We start from the raw sequence: 25,259 nt of genomic DNA, 5'->3' as shown, positions 1-25,259 counted from the left end.
TTTAGGGCAGCATTGTTTCTAGCAATGGACTGCCAACACCCCTAAAACAGCTGACAATGCCCAGCTCAACAGCTGAGCCACAACTATCTTGAAAAGGGGGGGTTGCCATGAGGGTGGGAGTGGGTGGGTGGGAGGGAGGGAGGGGCTGGGCTGGTGCTCAAAATAACATGCCAGACCGTCCAGCCTACATCAGTGGTCACATTGCTGCTGAGGAACAAAGAAAGAGCAGTGCGCAGGCCTGTAATGTGAAGATGAGGTGGTCAAGTTTAGCTCTTACCTTCAGCTTCCTTGCCGGTAAGTTAGGATGGCTACAGACAGGTAGCGGTTGATGGGGAAATAAGCTGGGAGGGGAGATCAAAGGTTAATTTATTTAACTTTTAAAACTTTAAACTTTAAACTTTTAACTTTAACTTTAATTTTAACTTTAACTTACTTTAACTTTAACTTTAATTTTTTAAACTTTTAATTTTAACATTTTTAACTTTAACTTTAACCTAAACTTTTAACATTTGTCTGAAATGGTATAGGTTTCCTGCCTGGGCAGGGGGTTGGACTAGATGACCTCCAAGGTCCCTTCCAACTTTATTATTTATTTATTTATTTATTTAAAAGTTTTATAAATTTATTACAATATAAACCCCCCCACCCCTTCCCCCCTCCCCCACTTCCCAGAGCTGATTTACAGGATAAAAAATAAAATAAACAAACATAATCTAACTAACATTAATCAACTATACTATCAATCAAAACCATAACACACTTTAACTTCTTCTCCCAACAAATAACAAATAAAGTCAAAAATAGTAAAATAATTATATTATATTATTATTATTATTAACTTAACTTAACTGAACTGAACTGAACTTAACTTAACTTAACTTAACTTAACTTGTCTGAGAGGGTTTCCTATCCTGAGCAGGGGGTTGGACTAGATGACCTCCAAGGTCCCTTCCAACTTTATTATTATTAACTTAACTTAACTTAACTTAACTTAACTTAACTTAACTTAACTTAACTTGTCACTTTTACCTAAACTTTTAACTTTTGTCTGAAATGGTATAGGGTTTCCTGCCTGAGCAGGGGGTTGGACTAGATCAGGGCTTTTCAACTTTTTCACCCATTGTACCTCTTTTAGGATATGGCAACATCCGAGTACCACCAGTCGCCTAGCAAGGTGTCAAAAACTTGATGACCAAAAAAGGAAAAAAGTGATGAAGTACAGGTAGTCCTCGAGTTACAACAGTTCGCTTAGTGACTGTTCGACATTACAATGGCACTGAAAAAAGTGCCCCCCCCAAGGCACAGCCGAGCAAGACACCTGCCTGCCCGCCTGGTGGTGCTCTTCCTCCTGTCCGAGGTTTTCATTGTTGTTAGCATTTCTGTGGAGGATTGGCAGTGGGGGTGGGGTGGGGGGTATTTGGTTTTTATCCCACCCGTCTGCTGGGTGGTTGCAGCAGGTTTTGGTCACTTCACATGACCCTGGATCACTGTGACCGTCATAAATATGAATCAGTTGCCAAGCACCTGAATGTAAATCACAAGAGCCTGGAGAGGCTGCAACATTCCAGCTGATTGGTGCTTCTTCAGGGCTCAGCAGAAGCACCAGGATCAGCGCTGAGCTCCAGCTGGAGCCTGGCGTTGATCCTGGTGCTTCCACTGAGCCCTGATAGCCCCGAAGAAGCGCCGATCAGCTGGAAAGCGGCACTGATCCTGGCGCTTCCGCTGAGCCCTGACAGCCCTGCAGCTCCAGCTGTCTCTCACTCAGGCTTGTGTGGTGCTGCCACCGGTTCAGCTCATTCCTCTCCCCCGCTACCACTTTTCTAGGATGGTCGCGTATCACCTGCCAGGTGCCAATGTACCACAGGTGGTACCCGTACCACCGGTTGAAAAGCCCTGGAGTAATTGACCTCCAAGGTCCCTTCCAACTTTATTATTATTATTAACTTAACTTAACTTAACTTAGCTTGTCACTTTAACCTAAATTTTTAACATTTGTCTGAAATGGTATAGGGTTTCCTGCCTGAGCAGGGGGTTGGAATAGATGACCTCCAAGGTCCCTTCCAACTTTATTATTATTAACTTAACTTAACTCGTCAGTTTGTTTCAGTTTGATTCAATTTAATTTATTTGATGTGAACGCTTCTGACAAGCAAAGTCCATGGGGAAGGCGGATTCACTTAACAATTGTGTTGCTAACTTAACAACTGCAGTGTGTCACTTAACTATGGCTAGAAAGGTCGTAAAGTGGGGCTTCTTAACAAATTCTCTTAACAAAAGTCTTGCTAGGAACAGAAATTTGGGGGTTCATTTGTGGTCATAAGTTTTGGTCTCCACGCTATAAAAAAGATGTTGAGTGCAGAGAAGAGCAACAAAGATGATGAGGGGACTGGAGGTTGAAACATAAGGAGCGGCTGCTGGAATTGGGAATGTCTAGTTTAATGAAGAGAAGGACGAGGGGGGACATGATAGCTGTGTTCCAATATCTCAGGGGCTGCCCCAAAGAAGAGGGAGTCAAGCTCTTCTCCAAAGCGCCTGAAAGCAGGACCAGAAGTAACGGATGGAAACTAACCCAGGAGAGAAGCAACCTAGAACTAAGGAGAAACTTCCTGACAGAGAAAACAATTAATCAGTGGAATAACCTGCCTCCAGAAGTGGTGCATGCTCTAACAGTAGATGTTTTTAAGAAGAGATTGTGCCTGAGCAGGGGGTTGGACTAGAAGACCTCCAAGGTCCCTTCCAACTCATTCTATTCTATTCTATTCTATTCTATTCTATTCTATTCTATTCTATTCTATTCTATTCTACTCTACTCTACTCTACTCTACTCTACTCTACTCTACTCCTATTCTGTTCTGTTCTGTTCTATTCTATTCTATTCTATTCTATTCTATTCTATTTCATTCCATTGCTCATTTTGTCAAGCATCTGTCAAAAACGCATAATCAAACAGCACGTAAGTGTTTCAAACTGTTTCACAGAGCTTTTAAACCTTCCACAAATTAGCATGGGAATTTGCACGGTTTTTTTCATACAGATGTGGTGACTGAAAGATGCGTTGATGTTTGAAGATGAGTTGACTTCTTAGGGGGAGAACCACATGTGTTCCCACCACACAGTTTGCTTGGCTACCGAGTGGATTTTTTTTCCGGCTTGCAAAAGATGCTAAAGCATAAGCTCGTCAAACAAATCGAATTCACTGCAAAGCCACCCAGAATCTAACTAAGGTTAAGGCTAACCGGGCTGTGCAAGCTTTATTGCTAAACAAACTGTCAACGCCTCTGGGCTTGGCACGTTGTGTGAACACAGACGTAGTTTGCAAAAATCAGATTTGAGTTCTCTGTGCCCTGCAGTCATAATCTGGGAACCAAGGGTCACGTTTGCCTAGCTGCTTGAAAACTGTATGTCAGAACACGGAAAAAAGTCACCGATACTCTCAAATGCAGCACCCTTCTTTCTATAGTCCCAGCATCATTTCTGTATCATAGCAACCAAAACTGGATGCGATCTTCCAAATGTGGCCTTACCAAGACAGTACAAAGCAGCATTTACACTTCATGTGATCTTGATTCCATTCCTCTGTTAATGCAGCCTAGGATTGTGTTGGCATTTTTGGTGACTACAGCACATGGCTGGCTCCTATTTAAGTGATCGTCTACTAGGACTCCGAGATCCAATACTGGAGGTTTTGGCACTCCAGTGTGGGAGGTAGAATAGAATAGAATAGAATAGAATAGAATAGAATAGAATAGAATAGAATAGAACAACAAAGAGGATTAAGGGACTGGAGGCTAAAACATACAAGGAACGGTTGCTGGAATTGGGAATGTCTAGTTTAATGAAGAGAAGGTCGAGGGGGGACATGATAGCACCCTTCCAATCTCTCAGGGGCTGCCCCAAAGAAGAGGGAGTCAAGCTATTTTCCAAAGCACCTGAAGGCAGGACAAGAAGCAACAGGTGGAACTCATCAAGGAGAGAAGCAACCTAGAACTAAGGAGAAACTTCCTGACAGTCAGAACAATTAATCAGTGAAACAACCTGCTTTCAGAAGCGGTGAATGCTCCAACAGTGGAAGTTTTTAAGAAGAGACTGAACAGCCATTTGTCCGAAATGGTATAGAGTTTCCTGCCTGAGCAGGGGGTTGACTAGATGACCCCCAAGGTCCCTTCCAACTTTATTATTATTATTATTATTATTATTATTATTATTATTATTATTATTATTTAGAATAGAATAGAATAGAATAGAATAGAATAGAATAGAATAGAATAGAATAGAATAGAATAGAATAGAATAGAATAGAATCTGGAAGAGTCCTTGGAGGTCCTCTAGTCCAGCTCCCTGCTCAGGCAGGAAACCCTATACCATTTCAGACAAATGGCTGTCCAGTGTCTTCTTAAAAATTTCCAGTGTTGGAGCATTCACCGCTTCTGGAGGCAGATTGTTCCGCTGGTTAATTGTTCTAACTGTCAGGAAGTTTCTCCTTAGTTCTAGGTTGCTTCTCTCCTTGATTAGTTTCCATCTGTTGCTTCTTGTCCTGCCTTCAGGCGCTTTGGAGAATAGCTTGACTCCCTCTTCTTTGGGGCAACCCCTGAGATATTGGAACACTGCTATCATGTCCCCCCTCGTCCTTCTCTTCATTAAACTAGACATACCCAGTTCCAGCAACCGTTCCTTATATGTTTTAACCTCCAGTCCCCTGATCATCTTTGTTGCTCTTCTCTCTACTCTTTCTAGAGTCTCAGCATCTTTTTTACATCATGGTGACCGAAACTGGATGCCGTCTTCCAAGTGTGGCCTTACCAAGGTCTTGTAAAGTGGTATTAAGGCTTCACCTGATCTTAATTCTATCCCTCTGTTGATGCAGCCCAGCACTGTGTTGACCTTTTTGGCAATTGCAGCACACGACTGGCTCCTGTTTAAGGGATTGTCCACTAGGACTCCAAGGTCCCTCTCACAGTTGCTGCTATTGAGCAAGTTATCCCTCTATTATACCTGTGCATTTGGTTTTTCTTGCCTAAATGTAGAGCCTTACTTTTTTCACTTTTAAGAAGAGATTGGAGAGTCATTTGTCTGAAATGGTGTAGAGTTTCGTGCCTTGAGCAGGGGGGGGGTTTGGACCAGAAGACCCCCCCCAAGGTCTCTTCCAGCTCTGTTATTCTGTTATTCTGTTAGCTTCCCTCTCACAGTTACTACAATTGAACCAGGTACCACCTATTCTATCTCTGTGCATTTGGTTTTCATCTGATATTTTCACCAAGATTGAACATTTCAGCAACATTTCATCAGCCAGTTCATTCGGCATCTTCGGATACAATTCATCCAGCTCTGGAGATTCAAAATCATTCTTAAAAAAGAAAGAAAGGAAGGTTTTTCTCTGAGCATATTTCCGTTAAGTCAATCATGTCTCTTTATTTCGTTTTTTTTTTTCCTAATCTCCCTGTGGAATTCATCCACATCCCTGTCAGAGAGAATGAAGAGTAGAGAGAAGCTGCACAGCTAACTAACTCTGCTTTTCTTTTGTTTTTTTTTTCTTCCTTTGTCACCTGTCACCTGCCATCTTTGCTGAACAGATGGGAATTTTTTCTCCTCCCTTTATTCTGAACATATCTAAAGAACGAAAGAATACAAGAATCCTGGTCTTTTCCCCCCCCTGACAATATTGTTTGCTTATTTTGAGGTCTTTTTGACACCATCTGTGTCAAGGCTGACAACTTGTCATTTCTTTTTTTTTTTAATTGAAAAGTTTTATACAAATTTTCCATTTTATTACAATACAATACCCCTCCCTCCCCCCCACCCTAATCCTAACCCCCCCCCATTTCCCAGAGCTGATTACAGGGTTACAAATGAGCAAACAAATTCTAACTAAGCTTATCCAACTATACCAATAACCAAATCCATAAAATACTTTAACTCAAATACAAGAAAATTAAAAAAAAATTAAAAACAAAAATAGCAATATAAACAATTCCCACTTTAAACTATAAGTTATTCAAAAACTAAATGATACTTTCTAATCCCATATTTATTCTGTACATAATTTATCCATCTTCTCCACACCGAGATGTATCTTTCTTGTGAATGATCCTTCAAATAAGCAGAATTTTTGGCCATTTCTGCTAAATTAGAAATTTTAAGCGACCATTCTTCTATAGTGGGCAAAGAAGCTTTCCTCCAATATTACCCAACCAGTAACCTTGCAGCTGTAATAAGATTCAACTTTAAAACAGTTCTTTTGGAATCAACGATATAAAAGCCCTTTTCCAAGATGGAGGTACTTCTGCACCCAATAATATACTATTAAAAAGTTCCTTTAACTTGTCATTTCTTGTCCTTAGGAAGCTATTTTTTTTTCCTACCAGTTCAGGGACATCCACAGAGATGGAGGAGGTCAAAAAAGTTAAGATGGTAGCCACAGCCACACAACCAAAGCCTCCCCCCCTCCATACAGTCTCCCGATTGCCCTACGACATTTAACCCCAGAGAAGGGGAAAAATATCCATCAGAGTTAAAACTAACCAAGCTTCACATTGACGGGGATACAGTTGGTACTATTTGCTAGGGGTTAAACGGTGCTGTGTGAACCTAGCCTTTCAGGCGCAATTCTTGGATTTTGCAAGATTTATTTAATCTGGATTTTATATCTCGGCTTTGTTCCCCATTTCTTGTACAATTTCAAGTCCTTGGGGAAGTCAAACAACAAAGCACATATAACGCTAAAGCAGGGTTAGGCAACCCTGGCTCTTTTATGACTCGTGGATTTCAACTCCCAGAATTCCTGAGCCAGCCACGCTGAGGGGAAAGGGAGAGGTTTCCAAGCTGAGCCATGCTGGTTCAGGAATTCTGGGAGCTGAAGTTCACAAGTCATGAAGGGGCCATAGTTCCCCCATGCTGGCTCAGGAATTCTGGGAGTTGAAGTCCACGAGTCATGAAGGGGCTATAGTTCCCCCATGCTGCTCAGGAATTCTGGGAGTTGAAGTCCACGAGTCATGAAGGGGCCATAGTTCCCCCATGCTGGCTCAGGAATTCTGGGAGTTGAAGTCCACGAGTCATGAAGGGGTAATACTTCCCCCATGCTGGCTCAGGAATTCTGGGAGTTGAAGTCCACGAGTCATGAAGGGGCCATAGTTCCTCCACACTGGCTCAGGAATTCTGGGAGTTGAGGTCCCCCAGTCATAAAAGGGCCAAGGTTGCCTACCCTTGCACTAAAGGAAGGGGATTTTTGTCTACCATTTGGGTGATTCCTAAACATATCCTTAAAAGACCAGCTAAAGAGAAAGACTTTACGAATAGTCCTTATACCCTCTACCATTTCGGACAAGTGGCTGTCCAGTCTCTTCTTAAAAACTTCCAGTGATGGAGAAAGGAGAGAGGGAGGGAGGGAGGGAGGGAGGGAGAAAGGAAGGAAGGAAGGAAGGAAGGAAGGAAGGAAGGAAGGAAGGAAGGAAGGAAGGAAGGAAGGAAGGAAGGAAGGAAGGAAGGAAGGAAGGAAGCAGAATACAGAGTTGGAAGGGATCTTGGAGGTTGTCTAGTCCAGCCCCCTGCTCAAGCAGGAGACCCGGTACCATTTTGGACAAATGGCTGTCCAGTCTCTTCTTAAAAACCTCCAGTGATGGAACAATTCAGTTGATTAGAAATTCACAGATGAAATATTACTACGACAATTCGATCCAGGATCCTGTGTCTCCCTTGCAGTTGCTATTTATAAGATCTGCTTGACTGTCTTAACACATGGACACGCCTGGCCTGACAATTCATTGTTTGCATAAGCCACTAGCCATTCACTCTGGAATTTAGCGGTTTCCTCTTCCCAAGGATAAGATTTCTTTGCGATAGGTTTCCGGTGAACTTTGAATGCCGACTGACACAATCCAGCAATCTACTTGGGCACCAAAACTTGATCAGCCCAAATGCTTCTGATTTTAGAGGCAGACGATTACAAGTAGTGTCGTCCTTGACTTACAACAACGGAGGCCGAAATTTCCCCCGCTAAGTGAGACAGCCGTCATGTCAGTTTGGCTCCATTTTACAACCTTCCTTGCCACCGTTGTTAAGTGAATCATTGCAGCGGTTAAGCTAGCAACACGGTTGTTAAGTGAATCTGGCTTCCCCCATTGAGTGTGCTTGTCAGAAAGTTGCAAAAGGGGGCATCACATGATCCCGGGAACACTGCAACTGTCATAAATACGAGTCAGTTGCCAAGCGTCTGAATTCTGATCACGTGACCACATAGGAATGCTGCTATGGAGGTGTAAAAAAACGTGCATAAGTTACTTTTTTCCAGTGCCGTTGTAACTTTGAATAAGCACCAAACTAAGGTTTATTTTGAAAGGTCACTAAACTAAGTTGAGGACTCTCTGTATTTGCTGGCTGAGGAATTCTGGGAGTTGAAGTCCACATGTCTTAAAGGTGCCGTAGTGTTGAAGGAAAAGTCTTCATCATGGCTCAGTCCAAGCCGGGAGTAAACAACGTGGCAACTGCTTTAGAAAGAAGGTTGCAGTTTATTGAAGAGGAGAGCCAGACAGGAAAATGGCTCTGGAAGAAAAGAGAGAAGAGCACATGTAGGGAATGGGTTTTTATACCCTCTGGAGCCTTTTGTTTGGAATTGTTTCCTGTTTGTATTTCCTGTGTCATGTATTCTGACCTGAGTCTGGGTGTGCCCTTTGGAATCTGAGTTAATCATATTATGTCCTGTCTTAGAGTTTGGGTGGGGTATGTAAATTTTAGGTGTCTTTGTCTTCTTAATCTTCTAGCTGGGGGCTTCCTGGATTATTTACATCTGCATTTCTACAGAGCTGGTTTCTGCTCAGGGGAGGGAGACTTGAGGCTATTAAGAAAAACTGGGCATGCTTTTCTGCCTCTTTAAGATCCTTTGAGGAAATATATTTTTCTGCCCTTTTAATATTTCCTTCTCTGGGGGGGGGTGGGCTGACTTCCCACAGCAGTTTAGATACACTGCCTTAAGATGACCACAGTCAGAGAGAACACCAGAGTGTGGGTGGCATATCAGGGCTGGCATTTGCCCACAACAAAATTTGGGACTCCCACACCCCCATGACAAGCAGCGGCCATTATCCTAATGAAGGTTAATCTGTCAAAGTTTCTCCCCAGGCTTTATTGGGTGGTGACTGTTCACTAATAATTTGATAATGGAAAGTATTAAAAAAAAGCCATTAGCCCGGCAACAAACTGTGCACTAGATAGGGAGGTTTTCAGGCACAGACTGGGGAGCTGTTTATTATTAATCAATTTGGACCGAAAACAGACCGGCCACTTACCTAATTAAATGCTCATTTTAGACCTGAAATGGCCCAGACATTAATCTGTTGTTGTGTTTATGTGTTAGGGCAGACCAAACATGATCAAGCCACAAAGCAACAGAGAGATATATGGTGAGGCATACGAGTTTTCCTTTTTCATAAAAACAAACAAACAAAAACGTTGTCACATATTTAAGATAAAGAGCATGTGACAGATCAGGCAAAGGCCTGGCAAATGCATTCACATCAGAATATAAAACCTGGGAGGAGGATGGCTTTCCTGAGAGATTCAGAACATCATTTCATAAGAGGCATCAGAATTAGTTTAATCAGGGACTGCGGTCAAACATTATCTGAAAACCCAGGTTAGTTACCAACCTGGCTGGGACATTTGTTCAGCTTGCAACGCTTGGTTAACGCCTGATTATTAGGCTGTTTTGAGTGGCTTCATACGCTCTGCAAATCCAGATTGTTCAGTTGGCTTACGGTCTGGTGAACTGCGAATTAATCTCTTATGGAAAACTAAAGGACTCTTACGAATTCCAGAGGGTTTTAGCAGAGAGATTTATTGCACAGGTTCAGAAGCAGTAGCAACCAGAAATTCTGAATCCCGAGGGTGGGTTCAGACTTCAGTTTTATACTTTCCTTTTTTTCCCCCTCAGAAACAAAGAAATACACATTGAAATACACATTGTAATACATTAGGTTCGTTTCTCACGGGCATACAATGGAGAGTTTGCTACATACATTGTATCCAAGTGCAATGCGCATTAGGTTAGTCACATACTACTAACACAGCACTATTCCAGTAATTATGGAGACACATCATTATTCTGCTGATTGTTCATTATTCCACACTAAATCCAGTAACCAAGTTAAGCTAATTCAGGTCACCAGTCCTTTTTTAAATTCTGCGCTAGCTTGGTCTATAAGGGACATACGAGATTTTATACAATCTGTGGCTTCAGAGAGGAGGCAGCTGGGACAGCTTTTGACGAACCATCACTGGCTTCAAATCATTTAAATCTATCATTTATATAGAGCAGGGGTCTTCAAACTTGGCCCTTTGATGACTTGTGGACTTCAACTCCCAGCATTCCTCAGCCAGTCTCCATTTTGTTTGTTAGGTTTAAGACAGGGGTCTTCAAACTTGACCCTTTTATGACTTGTGGACTTCAACTCCCAGAATTCCTCAGCCAGCCTCCATTTTGTTTGTTAGATTTAAGACAGGGGTCTTCAAACTTGGCCCTTTGATGACTTGTGGACTTCAACTCTCAGAATTCCTCAGCCAGGCACCCAACCATTTTTCATGCCTAAGGTGGGGCTAGAACTCCCCGTCTCCTGCCAATTGCCGTAAAGTCACCTAGCCTGCTTACTTTATTAAAGCAGGACTTGAATTCACCGTCTCCTGGTCATTGGCCCAAAGTCACCCAGCCAGCTTTCATGCCTAAGGTGGGACTAGAACTCACTGTCTCCTGGTGATTGGCCCAATGTTGTTAACATTGATTAACAAGATAGAAAAATGTGGGTAAGACAGCATCATCACCAGATGGATTCGTAGCTGGCTGACCGGCAGTACTCAGCATGTGCTCCTCAATGGAACCGCATCTACATGGAGGGAAGTGGGTAGTGGGGTCCCCAAGGGCTTTGTTCTGGGCCCAGGGCTCTTGAACATCTTCATCAATGATTTGGACGAGGGGATAGATGGGGAACCCATCAAATTTGCAGACAACAACAAGCTGGCAGGAATAGCCAACACTCCAGAAGACAGGCTTAAGATACAGAAGGATCTGGACAGACTTGAACACTGGGCGCTATCTAACAAAATGAAATTCAGTGGTGAAAAAAGTAAGGTTCTACATTTAGGCAAGAAAAACCAAATGTACAGGTATAGTATAGGGGGTACCTTGCTCAATAGTAGTAACTGTGAGAGGGACCTCGGAGTCCTAGTGGACAATCACCTAAATATGAGCCAGCCGTGTGCTGCAGCTGCCAAAAAGGGCAACACAGTGCTAGGTTGCATTAACAGAGGGATAGAATCAAAATCACGTGAAGTGTTAATACCATTTTACAAGGTCTTGGTAATATGGCGTCCAGTTTTGGTCACCGCGATGTAAAAAAGATGTTGAGACTCTAGAAAGAGTACAGAGAAGAGCAACAAAGATGATTAGGGGACTGGAGGCTAAAGCATATCAGGAACGGCTGCTGGAATTGGGTATGTCTAGTTTAATGAAGAGAAGGACAAGGGGGGACATGATAGCAGTGTTCCAGTATCTCAGGGGCTGCCACAAAGAAGAGGGAGTCAAGCTATTTTCCAAAGTGCCTGAAGGCAGGACAAGAAGCAACGGATGGAAACTAATCAAGGAGAGAAGCAACCTAGAACTGAGGATAAACTTCCTGACAATTAGAACAATTAACCAGTGGAACAACCTGTCTCCAGAAGCGGTGAATGCTCCAACACTGGAGGTTTTTAAGAAGAGCCTGGACAGCCATTTGTCTGAAATGGTATAGGGTTTCCTGCCTGAGCAGGGGGTTGGACTAGATGACCTCCAAGGTCCCCTCCAACTTTACTATTATTATTATTAACATCCCTCTTTCTTCCTTTCTAGTTGTCCTGAGCCGGAATGAGGAGGAACACCTTTTCAACGTTCTGATGGCCGATTATAACCGCAATTTTCGCCCTGCTGCAGACAAGGGGGACATTGTAAATGTTTCTCTAAAGGTTACCCTCACCAACCTGATCTCCCTGGTAAGGAACGGTGTTGTCATCCCTTCTCCTGGATTTTCAGGAAGGGCCAAGAACGTTCCACCCTTTTCCTTCTCAAAGTCTCCAGAAAGAGATGCAACATCTAAGAGAGGGGTGGGGGAACTATGGCCCCTTTAAGAGCTGTGGACTTCAACTCCCAGAATTCCTGAGCTGGCAACTATGGCCCCTTTAATGACCTGCGGACTTCCAACTTGAGCCATGGCTGGCTGAGGAATTCTGGAGGTTGAAGTCCTGCTCTAAGAACAGGAAAACGGAGGCACAGGATGTTCTCTGTGGCTGGAGAATTTACACCTCCTGCACATCAGTCTGAGGTCATCTTCATCTCCTTCCTTGAAGTTCTCCACACACTAATTGTTCTATTTATTTGTATCCCATCTTTATTATTTTTATAAATAACTCAAGGTGGCAAACATACCCAACACAAATTCCTACTACCACTTCCCCCGATTGGCCCAAGGTCACCCAGCTGACTTTTATGCTTACGATGAGACTAGACCTCCCTGGCTCCTGGTGATTAGTCCAAAGTCCCCCACTGGGCTTTCATGCCTAAGGCAGGACTAGAATTCACAATCTCCTGGTGATTGGCCCATAGTCACCCAGTGGGCTTTCATGGCTGAGGCAGGACTAGAACTCACAATCTCCTGGTGATTGGCCCAAAGTCACCCAGTGGGCTTTCATGGCTGAGGCAGAACTAGAACTCACAATCTCCTGGTGATTGGCCCATAGTTACCCAGTGGGCTTTCATGGCTGAGGCAGGACTAGAACTCACAATCTCCTGGTGATTGGCCCAAAGTCACCCAGTGGGCTTCCATGGCTGAGGCAGGACTAGAACTCAAAATCTCCTGGTGATTGGCCCATAGTTACCCAGTGGACTTTCATGCCTAAGGCAGGACTAGAACTCACAATCTCCTGGTGATTGGCCCAAAGTCACCCAGTGGGCTTTCATGCCTAAGGCAGAACTAGAACTCACAATCTCCTGGTGATTGGCCCAAAGTCACCCAGTGGGCTTTCAGTCCTAAGGTGGAACTAGAACTCATTGTCTCCGGGTGATTGGCCGAATGTCAATCATCAGCGTTGAAGTCTAGTGATTGCTTGGAGGAGTCACAGCAATGTTCTTGCCAAGATTTCAGACGTGGTGATGGGCAGAATTTTTACTGCGATTGTTAACCAGATCGCTGCAGTCGCTAAGCAAATTGCATGGACATTAAGTGAACTAGGTGCCCTTAAGAAAATTTTGCTTGTGGGAAGCCAGCTGGGAAGGTTGCAAATCACGCGACACCCGGATGTTGCAGCTATCGTAAATACCAGCCTGTGGCGGTGCCGCCGTTACGGAGATGTGAGTGCAGGGATGGAGCGACGGTCAGAATTCAAAAGATGGCTCACGAGTCCCTTTTTTCTGAGACCGTCGTAACTTTGAACCGTCATTAAGTGAACTGCCGTAAATCGAGACTGCCTGTAATCCCATTTTGTGCTTTTCCAGAACGAGATCGACGAGGCTCTCACCACGAACGTGTGGGTAGAGATGGTAAGTAAAGACACAGGACTAATATATGTTCTTGCAGGAATGTAATAATAATAATTATAATAGTAATAAAGTTGGAAGGGACCTTGGAGGTCATCTAGTCCAACCCCCTGCTCTGGCAGGAAACCCTATACCATTTCAGACGAAGGGCTGCCCAGTCTCTTCTTAAAAACTTCCAGTGTTGAAGCATTCACCGCTTCTGGAGGCAGGTTGTTCCACTGGTTAATTGTTCTCACTGTCAGGAAGTTTCTCCTTAGTTCTAGGTTGTTCCTCTCCTTGATTGGTTTCCTTGTTTTAGTCTCCAGGCCTTGGATCATCTTAGTTCTCTGATTTTTTTTTTCCAACATCTTTTTTGTGATATGGTGACCAAAGCTGGCTGCAGTATTCCAGGTGTGGTCTCACTATTGTTGGTAGGATCCAATCTTAGTTGGTCACCGGCACCAAAGTTTTATTCTTCCAAGCTTTTGGGTTCATGCTGGAGCCCATCCTTGGGGAACTTCCCTCGCTCCAGAATATGTGCACCAGGCTGGTCCGCACATCGTGTTTATACGGTTCCTGGTTGTGTGCAGTTTTTAGTTGTTAATTAGCACGTCGATGGCTGGCTATTTAGTCATTAACCATAGTTTCCTTGTACTGCTGCGACCTCCGATCCTAGGTACCTGACAGACTGGTGGTAAATCAGCATTCCGGTTGATTGACAAGGGGCCCCCGTTTCCCAGGCTTCAATCGTTTCTCAGGCTGTTTTTGTCCCTGCTCGGCCAACAATTGTGGTAGCTGTCGTAATCGTGCCTGATCTTGTCAATATTTGCCAAGCCAATATGAGTAATCGAGTTTGTTCTTGCCAGAAATGGAGAGATTATCGTCTGCAGTGGGACCCAGAGGAGTACGGCAACATCAGCTGCTTACGGATCCCTTCGATCTTGATCTGGCTGCCAGATATTGTCCTGGAGAACAAGTCAGTAGTCTGTCAAAGTTGATTTTGCTTCCCAGGCCCCTCTGACGGCAACCTTTTGTGTAATATGGAGCCTAATCTAGTTGGACCCTTCCATAGAATCACAGGTCATCCATCCCTTGGTGGGTGAGGCTTTTGGGGCATTTGTTGGAGAGGGACCAAATGGTTTGTGGGACAGGGAGATCAATCAATCAGAATAGAGCTGGAAGGGACCTTGGAGGTCTTCTAGTCCAACCCCCTGCTCAAGCAGGAGACCCTATACCAGGGGTGTCAACCGTCGCAGGCCGGATGCGTCATGCCGAATCCACGCCCATCTCAGCTCCGGCAATGGGGAAAAAGTCGCGATACGTCGCGACACGTCCCATAATGTTGCGAGTTTGACACCCCTGCCCTAGACCATTCCAGACAAGTGGCTGTCCAGTCTCTTCTTAAAAACCTCCTGCAACGAAGCACCCACAACTTCTGGTAGCAGGCTGTTCCACCGATTAATTGTCCTCACTGTTAGGAAGTTTCCCCTTCATTGCTTCTCTCTTTGGTCAATTTCCATGTGTTGCTTCTTAATCTGCCTTCAGGTGCTTTGGAGAAGAGGTTGTCCCAGTTGGGGGATTCAAATGGGTGAACAAACGGTTCTCTGCGTGGATGCCGCTTCCGGAAGTCCATTCTGGGTCCGGGCAACAAAAAATTAGCTACCGGTTCTGCCGAAGTAGTGCGAACCGGCTGAATCCCGCCACTGGGTTGTCCCCCTTTTCTTTGTGGCAGCCCCCCAAATGATGAAATGGGAAAACCAGTCGCCCTCTTGGCCAGGCCAGCCAGAAAATAGAGGCCCCAAACTTTTCTCTTTCTGTCTGTCTTTCTTGCAGCATCGATGGGATCTTTGACGTCGCCTTGTACACCAATGCGCTGGTGTTTCCTGATGGTAGCATCACTTGGTTGCCTCCAGCTATTTATCGGAGCGTCTGCTCCGTTTTCGTCACCTACTTCCCTTTTGATTGGCAAAATTGCTCCATGGTGTTCCAGTGAGTCCCTCTGGGGTACGGTGTGGGATGGGAAAGGCGGAAGGAAGGAGCAGGCTGGGGAGGGAAGGAATCATCTGAGTGGTCTTGAAGATTTACTTGGTGGCCTTGGGAGAACATGTCCGGATGAAAGCATGGCCTTCAGCCCCACATGACTGCATCTGGTGTGGCTTTCACATCAATCTAGTCTGACTCTCACATCAATCTGGTGTGACTTTCACATCAATCTGGTCTGACTTTCAAATCAATCTGGTGTTACTTTCACATCAATCTGGTGTGATTTTCAAATCTGCTGTGACTTTCACATCAATCTAGTGTGACTTTCACATCAATCTGGTCTGACTTTCAAATCTGGTCTGACTTTCACATCAATCTGGTCTGACTTTCACACCAATCTGGTCTGACTTTCACATCAATCTGGTCTGACATTCACATCAGTCTGGTCTAACTTTCACCTCAATCTGGTGTGACTCTCACATCAGTCTGGTCTAACTTTCACCTCAATCTGGTGTGACTTTCACATCACACTGGTGTGACTTTCACATCACACTGGTGTGACTTTCAAATCTGATCTGACTTTCATATCAATCTGGTCTGACTTTCAAATCAATCTGGTCTGACTTTCAAATTAATCTGGTCTGACTTTCAAATCTGGTCTGACTTTCACACCAATCTGGTCTGACTTTCATACCAATCTGGTCTGACTTTCACATCAATCTGGTCTGACATTCACATCAGTCTGGTCTAACTTTCACCTCAATCTGGTGTGACTCTCACATCAGTCTGGTCTAACTTTCACCTCAATCTGGTGTGACTTTCACATCACACTGGTGTGACTTTCACATCACACTGGTGTGACTTTCAAATCTGATCTGACTTTCATATCAATCTGGTCTGATTTTCAAATCAATCTGGTGTGACTTTCAAATCTGGTCTGACTTTCACCTCAATCTTGTCTGACTTTCAAATCACACTGGTGTGACTTTCAAATCTGGTCTGACTTTCACCTCAATCTGGTGTGGCTTTCAGATCGTCCCTCCCACCCCTTCTTTTCATGGATAGCTGTGGCCGCATTCTTCATCAATTAAATGCACATCGTCCTCGACTTACAATGGTTCATTTAGTCATTCAAAGTTACAACGGCACTGAAAAAAGTCACTTATGACCGCTTTTTCACACTTACGACCGTTGCAGCATCCCTGTGGTCATGTGATCAAAATTCAGAGGCTTGTCAATGGACTCATACTTATGACGGTTGCAGCGTCCTGAGGTCACGTGATCCCCTTTTGCGACCTTCTGACAAGCAAAGTCCATGGGGGGGGGGAAAGCCAGATTCGTTTAATGACTGGGTTCCTCACTTAACAACAGGAAAGGTCGTAAAGTGGATCAAAACTCACTTCGCAAATGTCTCGCTTAGCCACAGAAATTTGGGGGTCAATTCTGGCCATTAAGTGAGGATTACCTGTATATGGAATGACAGATTTACTCAATTTACGACCATCATGGAAGCTGCCAATTATGGCCCTAGGCCGCGAAGGTCGTAAAGTGGGGTCCACCGTACAATCAATCCAGTTTTACAACCTTTTTTTTTCAGCAACTGTTTAGTGACTGTGGAGGTTGTTAAGTGAAACCACGGTTGGCTATAGGGCGTTTTTGCCGGAAGGAAGGCCAGCTTTTAGGAAAAATGTCATAAATTGGGGTTGTGGGATGCTGCAAGTTGGCAGAAAACGCGAAACGGTTGCCAAGGGCCCCACATGCATTCGTGTGACAGTTGGAGGGCTGGCTGTTGAAATTTTGAAACTTTTGGGAAGTCCGTTGTACTTTTGAATGATCATAAGTCAAGGACTACACAAAAATAGAAATATAGAAATAGAAATAATAGAAATAGAAATATAGAAGTGGAAATAATAGAAATAGAAATATAGATAATAGAAACAGAAATGGAAATATAGATAATAGAAATTGAAATAGAAATGTAGATAATAGAAGTAGAAATATAACTCCTTATTAGCCAAGTGTGATTGGAAACACAGGGAATTTGTTTCCGGCATGGAAGCTCTGAGTGTACAAACAAGCAACGAGTGATAAATCCTGATTATAATTAAAAAAAACATTCATCATAAATCATAAGATCATAATAATAAATCCTTCCGAACAATTGCTCCTGTCTTCCCTAGATAGCTTCATATCTAAGAAAATGGTTTCCAATATACTTTAGAGATTAAAGGTTGCAGAGGTAGCTTTTGGCAGGGATTGGCTGAGCTGCCCTGCTAACGTGGAAGTTCTGCTTGGGATTCCCTGGCTGCCACTGGCTGAGCGGTCCAGATCATAGAAAGAATTAGGCTGGGATTAGTGGAGGAGGAGGAGGAAGAGGAGGAGGAGGAGGAGAAGAGGGAGGCAAAGGGGAGGGAGAGGGTAGGAGGGAAGGAGGAGGGGGAGGAGGAGGAGAGGGAGGGAGGAAAGAGGAGGAGGGGGAGGGAGGGAGGAGGAGGAGGGGGAGGAGGAAAAGAGGGAGGAGAGGGAGGGAGGAGGAGGGGGAGGGGGAGTAGGAGGAGAGAGAGGGAGAAAAGAGGAAGAGAGAGGGAGAAAGAGGAGGAGGGGGAGGGGGAAGAGGAGGAGAGGGAGGGAGGAGAGGGAGGGAAAGGGCAGGAGGGAGGGCAGGAGGGAGAGGGAGGGAGGTGGAGAAGGGGGAGGGGGAGGAGGAGGAGAGGGAGGGGGAGTGGGAGGAGGAGGAGGAGGAGGAGGGGGAGGGAGGGAAGAGGAGGGGGAGGGGGAGGAGGAGGAGGAGGAGAGGGAGGGAGGCAAGAGGGGGAGAGGAAGGGAGGAGAGGGAGGGGGAAGAGGAGGAGAGGGAGGGAGGAGAGGGAGGGAGGAGAGGGAGGGAGGAGGGGGAGGGGAGGGGAGGAGAGGGAGGGAGGAGAGGGAGGGGGAAGAGGAGGAGAGGGAGGGGGAAGGGGAGGAAGAGGAGAGGGAGGGAGGGAGGGAGGGAGGGAGGAGGAGGAGGGGGAGGAGGAGAGGGAGGGAGGGAAGAGGAGGAGGAGGGGGAGAGGGAGGGAGGAGAGGGAGGGGGAAGAGGAGGAGAGGGAGGGAGAAGGAGGGGGAGGAGAGGGAGGGAGAAGGAGGGGGAGGGAGGAAAGAGGAGGAGAGGGAGGAGGAGGGAGAGGGGGAGGAGGAGGAGAGGGAGGGGGAAGAGGAGGAGAAGGAGGGAGGGAAGAGGGGGAGGAGGAGGTTGCATCCTTACTTCAACAGCACCAGTGCCATGAATTGATCCTAGTTGTGTGTCTTCTCCTTGCAAGGTCTCAGACCTACAATGCCCTTGAAATCAACCTCTTGCTGACTGTCGAAGAGGGAAAAACAATTGAATGGATTTACATTGAGTCCAACGCTTTCACAGGTGAGCTGGGGGGAGGAAGGATTTCATGGTGTGACTTGGCTCTTGCTACCTCTGGAATGTCATCCTAGCACTGGGACCATCAGTAATCAACCTGACCCCTCTGCTTGAAAGTCCCTTTCCTCCTGCTTCTCTGCCTGCCTCCTTGTGGCATTCCAGGATAGACTGTCCCTGAACATGGAGGTTCCAATCAGCTCTCTCACCTGTAGCCACCAATAAAGCTAAGTTTAGTCCTTTTTAAGGGATGCTAAAGCAACTTTTCCTCTACTGCATGGGGACTAAAGCTTCTAGAAACTTTAATCTCTTCTTAAAAACTTCTGGAAGTTTTTAAGAAGAGACTGGACAGCCATTTGTCTGAAATGGTGTAGGATTTCCTGCCTGAGCAGGGGGTTGGACTAGATGACCTCCAAGGTCCCTTCCAACTTTATTACTACTACTACTACTACTACTACTACTATTATTATTATTATTATTATTATTATTATTATTATTATTATTATCCCCCACCAGCTATTTGCAGAGTGGTCTGGAATACCTTTGCTTCTTCTGAAGCCAGCCCCTGAATCTCATTTCATGGCGTCATAGAATGCATGGGTGGAGAGGGACTTTAGAGAGCATCTAGTCCCACCCCTGCCGAACGCAAAAATCCTGCGCTCTTGGATTGGTGCAGTATCTTCAACTACACATAACCCCCATACCTCTGCAGCAAACCACGATCGGAGCCCAGCAGGCTTTTGGATGTCTTGTGAATACAGCCGGTAGATCTTTCCCTGATCTGATGAAAGAGACTTGACACACTCTCTTTTGCATGTGGGAATCGGCTGCATTTTAACAAGTCTGCAACAAGAGACTTGATTGCCCTTGTCTTCTCCGAAGGCTGACGGTGATGTTGATGCTGGTTTCTCCAGGGACATCCCCTGTAACGATGCTAAGAAAAACACTCAGGCATTTCTTGAGCAGAGGTTTGAAGCTGCAGGACACAGCTTGACAAACTCTTGAGTTTACATACACAGGCTTTACCATTAACTGCTGACATTTTACATTCATAAGTTTAACCTTTAGCTGTTGACATAAAGTAACTGAAAAATTCCTTCATATAAGCAATTATTTTCTAGTAACATATTACCTGTTCAGAGAGCAGGTAAAAACAAAAACAGTTAGATTAAAAAGGAGAAAGAACTGACAAAGACAGGAAGAGATAAAGACAGGAAGAGATAAGGGGGAACTTAAAGCATATTATTTATTTAGGTAGGTAAGGTATTAAGTCAAAAGGGGGTGATCTTTTGGCTGCTTCCTTGGGACAAAGGGTATCAAAAGGTTATGAGCTTTGTGTGTATGGGGGGGAAGCATGGCAGTTTGCTGCGCGTGCTTTTTTCCCCACAACCCCCCTCCCCGAATTTTCTGAGCCCCCCCCCCCTGCAGAGACTGGTGGGTCTCCGTCATGTTTTAATATAACGTATCCAAAACACAAGTGGGGGACTTCAAGCCAGTCATTTTGCCTCGTTAAAAAGCTGTCACTCCGGCAGATGACATGAGCTGGGAGACAAACATCAGCTTAATCACATGTTAAGCCCGGCCTGGCACAACAGCTGAGAGGAGGGAAGGAAAGAGAGGTGTGGGCTTTTTCTCAAAGACACCTGGAGATCTTGGAAACCAAGAAAAGAGAATATTGGTAGCTGAGGGTTGAAATGAGGGGCCTTTGGGGATCTCTGGGCTGGGTGATTTTCTTGCAGATGTTTCATGACCCAAACTGGTAACCTCATCCGTGCTAGAAGGAGTGGAGTTTGAGGAGGAGGAGGAGGAGGAGGAGGAGGAGGAGGAGGAGGAGGAGGAGGAGAAGGAGGAGGAGACTGTGGGATCCTTGGTGCTCTCTGAGCTTGGTTGTTTTCTTGCAGACGTTTCATGACCCAACTAGGTAACATCATCAGTGTTAGAAGGGAGTTGGGTTTGGAGGAGGAGGAGGAGGAGGAGGAGGAGGAGGAGAGTGGGGTCCTTGATGCTGTCTGCGCTGGGTTGTTTTCTTGCAGATGTTTCATCACCCAAACTAGGCAACATCATCAGTGTTAGAATCCTAGCACTGATGACGTTGTCTAGTTTCAGTAATGCAAGATCTGCAAGAAAACCACCCAGCGCAGACAGCACCAAAACCTCCTCAGATTCTGGAGATTCTGCAGCTTCCATGTTGCATCTCAGCCCAGCCTTTAGCTGAAATCTCCTTGCAGAGAGGAGCCATTCTAGAGCCCATGTTTGGGTTCTTTCTTCCTGCTTAGGGACCCTTCATTCAGACCCCAAGCACTCCGAGCAGTCTTCTGCTTCGGCCGTTCTTAGAAACACAGAACGAAGAATTATAGGGCTGGAAGGGACCTTGGAGGTCATCCAGTCCAACCCCCTGCTCAGGCAGGAGACCTATACCATTTCAGACACATGGCTGTCCAGTCTCGTCTTAAAAACCTCCAGGGATGGAGCACCCACAACCTCTGGAGCAGGGGTCTTCCAACTTGGCCCTTTTATGACTTGTGGACTTCAACGCCCAGAATTCCTCAGCCAGCCTCCATTTTGTTTGTTAGATTTAAGACAGGGGTCTTCAAACTGGGCCCTTTTATGACTTGTGGACTTAAACTCCCAGAATTCCTCAGCCAGCCTCCATTTTGTTTGTTGGATTTAAGACAGGGGTCTTCAAACCTGGCTCTTTCATGACTTGTGGACTTCAACTCCCAGAATTCCTCAGCCAGCCTCCATTTTGTTTGTTAGATTTAAGACAGGAATTCTGGGAGTTGAAGTCCACAAGTCATAAAAGGGCCCAGTTTGAAGACCCCTGCTTTGGAGGCAGGTTGTTCCACTGGTTAATTGTTCTTGCTGTCATGAAATTTCTCCTTAGTTCTAGGTTAGATCTCTCTTTATCTAGATCTAGATCTAGATCTAGATCTAGATCTTCCACCATCTTCCTTCTTCTATTGCCTTGGGACGCTTTACCCAAAACTGGAAATAAATGCCACTTTATTTGGGCAAAATAAATATCAGTTTATTTGCTCAAAAAGACATTGTGTGGTAGTGTGACCATGGGGCACTGCAGAAGCCCATAAATGCTGGTCTGTTGGCACACACCTAAAATGTGGGCACGTGACCTAGGGGTGTGGTGAGGGCGGCTGCCGAACTTCTAAACTGGTTTATATATTTTGAGTAATCATAACTTTGTTTGCTATGTGAAGGGATGTAATTTGAGTAGTATCTGAAATCCTACTGCAGTTAACATATGTATAAAAATATGGCTTTCCCCCTGTTTAACCTTTTCCCGCTAGAGGTAGTTCTTGGCATAAAACCATTCGTTTAGAGAAGTGTTCTCAACCTTGACAATTTTAAGGCATGTGGACTTCAACTCCCAGAATTCCACAGCCAGCATTCTGGAAGTTGAAGTCCACATGCCTTAAAATTGTCAAGATTGAGAAACACTGGTTTAGAGCGACTGTTTGAAGTTACAACGGCACTCAAAAAAGTTATGTATGCATGTTTTTCACACTTATGACCATTGCAGCATCTCCGTCATCATAGCTATCCCATAATGGGATACAAGAGAACCTTGGACAGGGTGCAATGGGATAACTGGCCCTAGGATAACTCACTGAGGGACAATGCAACAATTCCATTCAACTATTTGAAATAATGAAAACATTATTTTAATTTTCATCATTCACATTTCATTTTGTCCCTCCTTTGGGATCCTTTCTTTAATTATTCTATTCCACCATTTTTTTGATATTAGTGTAACACTTGTCCTGCAGTGAGTTGGCCATGGTGAGTTGGCTATAGTGAGTTGGCCATGGTGAGTTGGCTATAGTGAGTTGGCCATGGTGAGTTGGCCACAGTGGGTTGGCCATGGTGAGTTGGCTATAGTGAGTGGGCCATGGTGAGTTGGCTATAGTGAGTTGGCCATGGTGAGTTGGCCACAGTGAGTTGGCCATGGTGAGTTGGCTATAGTGAGTTGGCCATGGTGAGTTGGCTATAGTGAATTAGCCAGTGAGTTGGCCATGGTGAGTTGGCTATAGTGAGTTGGCCATGGTGAGTTGACTATAATGAGTTGGCCAGTGAGTTGGCCATGGTGAGTTGGCTATAGTGAGTTGGCCATGGTGAGTTGACTATAATGAGTTGGCCATGGTGAGTTGGCTATAGTGAGTTGGCCATGGTGAGTTGACTATAATGAGTTGGCCAGTGAGTTGGCCATGGTGAGTTGGCTATAGTGAGTTGGCCATGGTGAGTTGGCTATAGTGAGTTAGCCAGTGAGTTGGCCATGGTGAGTTGGCTATAGTGAGTTGGCCATGGTGAGTTGACTATAATGAGTTGGCCATGGTGAGTTGGCTATAGTGAGTTGGCCATGGTGAGCTGGCTATAGTGAGTTAGTCAGTGAGTTGGCCATGGTGAGTTGGCTATAGTGAGTTGGCCATGGTGAGTTGACTATAATGAGTTGGCCATGATGAGTTGGCTATAGTGAGTGGGCCATGGTGTGTTGGCTATAGTGAGTTAACCATGGTGAGTTGGTCAGTGAGTTGGCCATGGTGAGTTGGCTATAGTGAGTTGGTCAGTGAGTTGGCCATGGTGAGTTGGCTATAGTGAGTTGGCCATGGTGTGTTGGCTATAGTGAGTTAGCCATGATGAGTTGGCTATAGTGAGTTGGGCATGGTGAGTTGGCTATAGTGAGTTGGACATGGTGGGTTGACCATGGTGAGTTGGCCATGGTGAGTTGGTCATAGTGAGTTGGCCATGGTGAGTTGACCGCGGTGAGTTGATCATGGCAAGTGGGCCGTGGTGAGTTGACGGTGGTAAGTGGGCTGCAGTGAGTTGGCTGTGCTGAATTGGCTGTGCGAAATTGTCCTAGAGCCCCAGGGAGTGGGTTTGAGCTGTGCTACGGCTGATCCGGTTATCCTTCTGGCAGAGAATGGAGAGTGGGCGATCAAACACCGGCCCGCCAAGAAAGTGGTGAATGTCGAACGCTTCACGCCGAGTGACATTGGGTACCAGCAAATTGTCTTCTTCTTGATCATCCAGAGGAAGCCTCTGTTCTACATCGTGAACATCATCATCCCCTGCGTGCTCATTTCCTCTGTGGCTCTGCTGGTGTACTTCCTGCCGGCCAAAGGTCAGCATCCTGGGGGCCTCATGGGAGGAGTTCTTGAATCATCAAAGGGAAGGGAAACCTGGAGATCATCCAGTCCAACCCTTTTGCCTGGGTCCTAATGCAGCAGAAGAGAAAATTTTTTTTTTTTTAAAGGATTGGAACAGAGATAGCGTGAATTAGGGTCCATGTGAGCCAGTTCTGAAATTGTTGGGGTTCAGTTGCAGAGAAGGATCAAGTTGGAAGGCATTTTTTTCCTTCCTGTTTTCTGTGTTTCCCTCCTTCCCTTTCCTTCTCTTCTCTTCTCTTCCCTTTCCTTCTTTCCTTTCCTTCCCTTCCCTTCCCTTTACTTTCCTTCCCTTCCTTTCCTTCTCTCTCCTTCCTTCCTTCCTTCCCTTCCTTCCTTCCTTCCTTCCTTCCTTCCTTCCTTCCTTCCTTCCTTCCTTCCTTCCTTTCCCTTCCTTCCCTTCCCTCCTTTCTGCCCTCCCCTCCTTTCCTTATTCCTCTCCCTCTCCTCACCCTCTCCTCTCTTTCTCTCTCTCCCTCCCTCTCCCTTCTCCCTCTCCTCTCCCTCTACTCTCTCCCTCCCTCTCCTCTGCTCTCCTCTTCTGCTCTCCTCACCCTCTCCTCTCTCCTTCTCCTCTCTCTCTCCCTCCCTCTCCTCTCCCCTCTCCTCTCTACCCCTCTCCTTCTTCTCCCTCTCCTCTCTCCCTCCCCTCTCCCCTCTCTCTCCCTCTCCTCTCCCCTCTCTCTCCCTCTCCTCTGCTCTCTTCTTCTGCTCTCCTCACCCTCTCCTCTCTCCTTCTCCTCTCTCTCTCCCTCCCTCTCCTCTCCCCTCTCCTCTCTACCCCTCTCCTTCTTCTCCCTCTCCTCTCTCCCTCTCCTCTCCTCTCCCCTCTCTCTCCCTCTCCTCTTCTCCTCTCCTCACCCTATCTTCTCTCCCTCTCCCTCTCCTCTCTCCCTCTACTTTTCTCTCTTCTCCTCTCCTCTCCTCACCCTCTCCTGTCTCTCTCCTCTTTCCCTCTCCCCCTCTCCTCTTCTCTTTTACAAGAGGAGCAAACCCTCCTTTTTCTTATTTCCACAGCTGGTGGGCAGAAGTGCACGGTCTCCATCAACGTCCTCTTAGCCCAGACCGTCTTCCTTTTTCTGATTGCAAAAAAGGTGCCAGAAACCTCTCAGGCGGTGCCCCTGATTGGAAAGTGAGTATTTTGCTAAATGAACATCATTACCACTTGCGGCAGCTGCAAA

General features: G+C 45.6%; 1 protein-coding gene across 1 annotated transcript in view; it reads left to right on the top strand.

Moving 5' to 3' along the window:
- The first annotated feature begins 221 nt into the window (after positions 1 to 221).
- Positions 222 to 25,259, top strand: part of CHRNG (cholinergic receptor nicotinic gamma subunit) — a 34,319-nt gene continuing 9,281 nt past the window's right edge. The window contains exons 1-8 of the mRNA XM_039327401.1: positions 222 to 294; positions 11,870 to 12,009; positions 13,508 to 13,552; positions 14,395 to 14,504; positions 15,362 to 15,517; positions 18,810 to 18,907; positions 23,832 to 24,035; positions 25,096 to 25,210. Of these exons, the coding sequence (XP_039183335.1) occupies positions 252 to 294; positions 11,870 to 12,009; positions 13,508 to 13,552; positions 14,395 to 14,504; positions 15,362 to 15,517; positions 18,810 to 18,907; positions 23,832 to 24,035; positions 25,096 to 25,210 (911 nt within the window). The 5' untranslated portion in view covers positions 222 to 251. The remainder of the gene's footprint in view (positions 295 to 11,869; positions 12,010 to 13,507; positions 13,553 to 14,394; positions 14,505 to 15,361; positions 15,518 to 18,809; positions 18,908 to 23,831; positions 24,036 to 25,095; positions 25,211 to 25,259) is intronic.

The sequence above is a fragment of the Crotalus tigris genome, unplaced genomic scaffold (genome assembly GCF_016545835.1).
Source record: "Crotalus tigris isolate CLP2741 ecotype Arizona unplaced genomic scaffold, ASM1654583v1 scf7180000024361.1375286210:1436186, whole genome shotgun sequence".
Classification (NCBI taxonomy): Eukaryota; Metazoa; Chordata; class Lepidosauria; order Squamata; family Viperidae; genus Crotalus; species Crotalus tigris.
The sequence above is the reverse complement of the archived record's forward strand: the minus strand, read 5'-3'. Positions and strand labels throughout refer to the sequence as shown.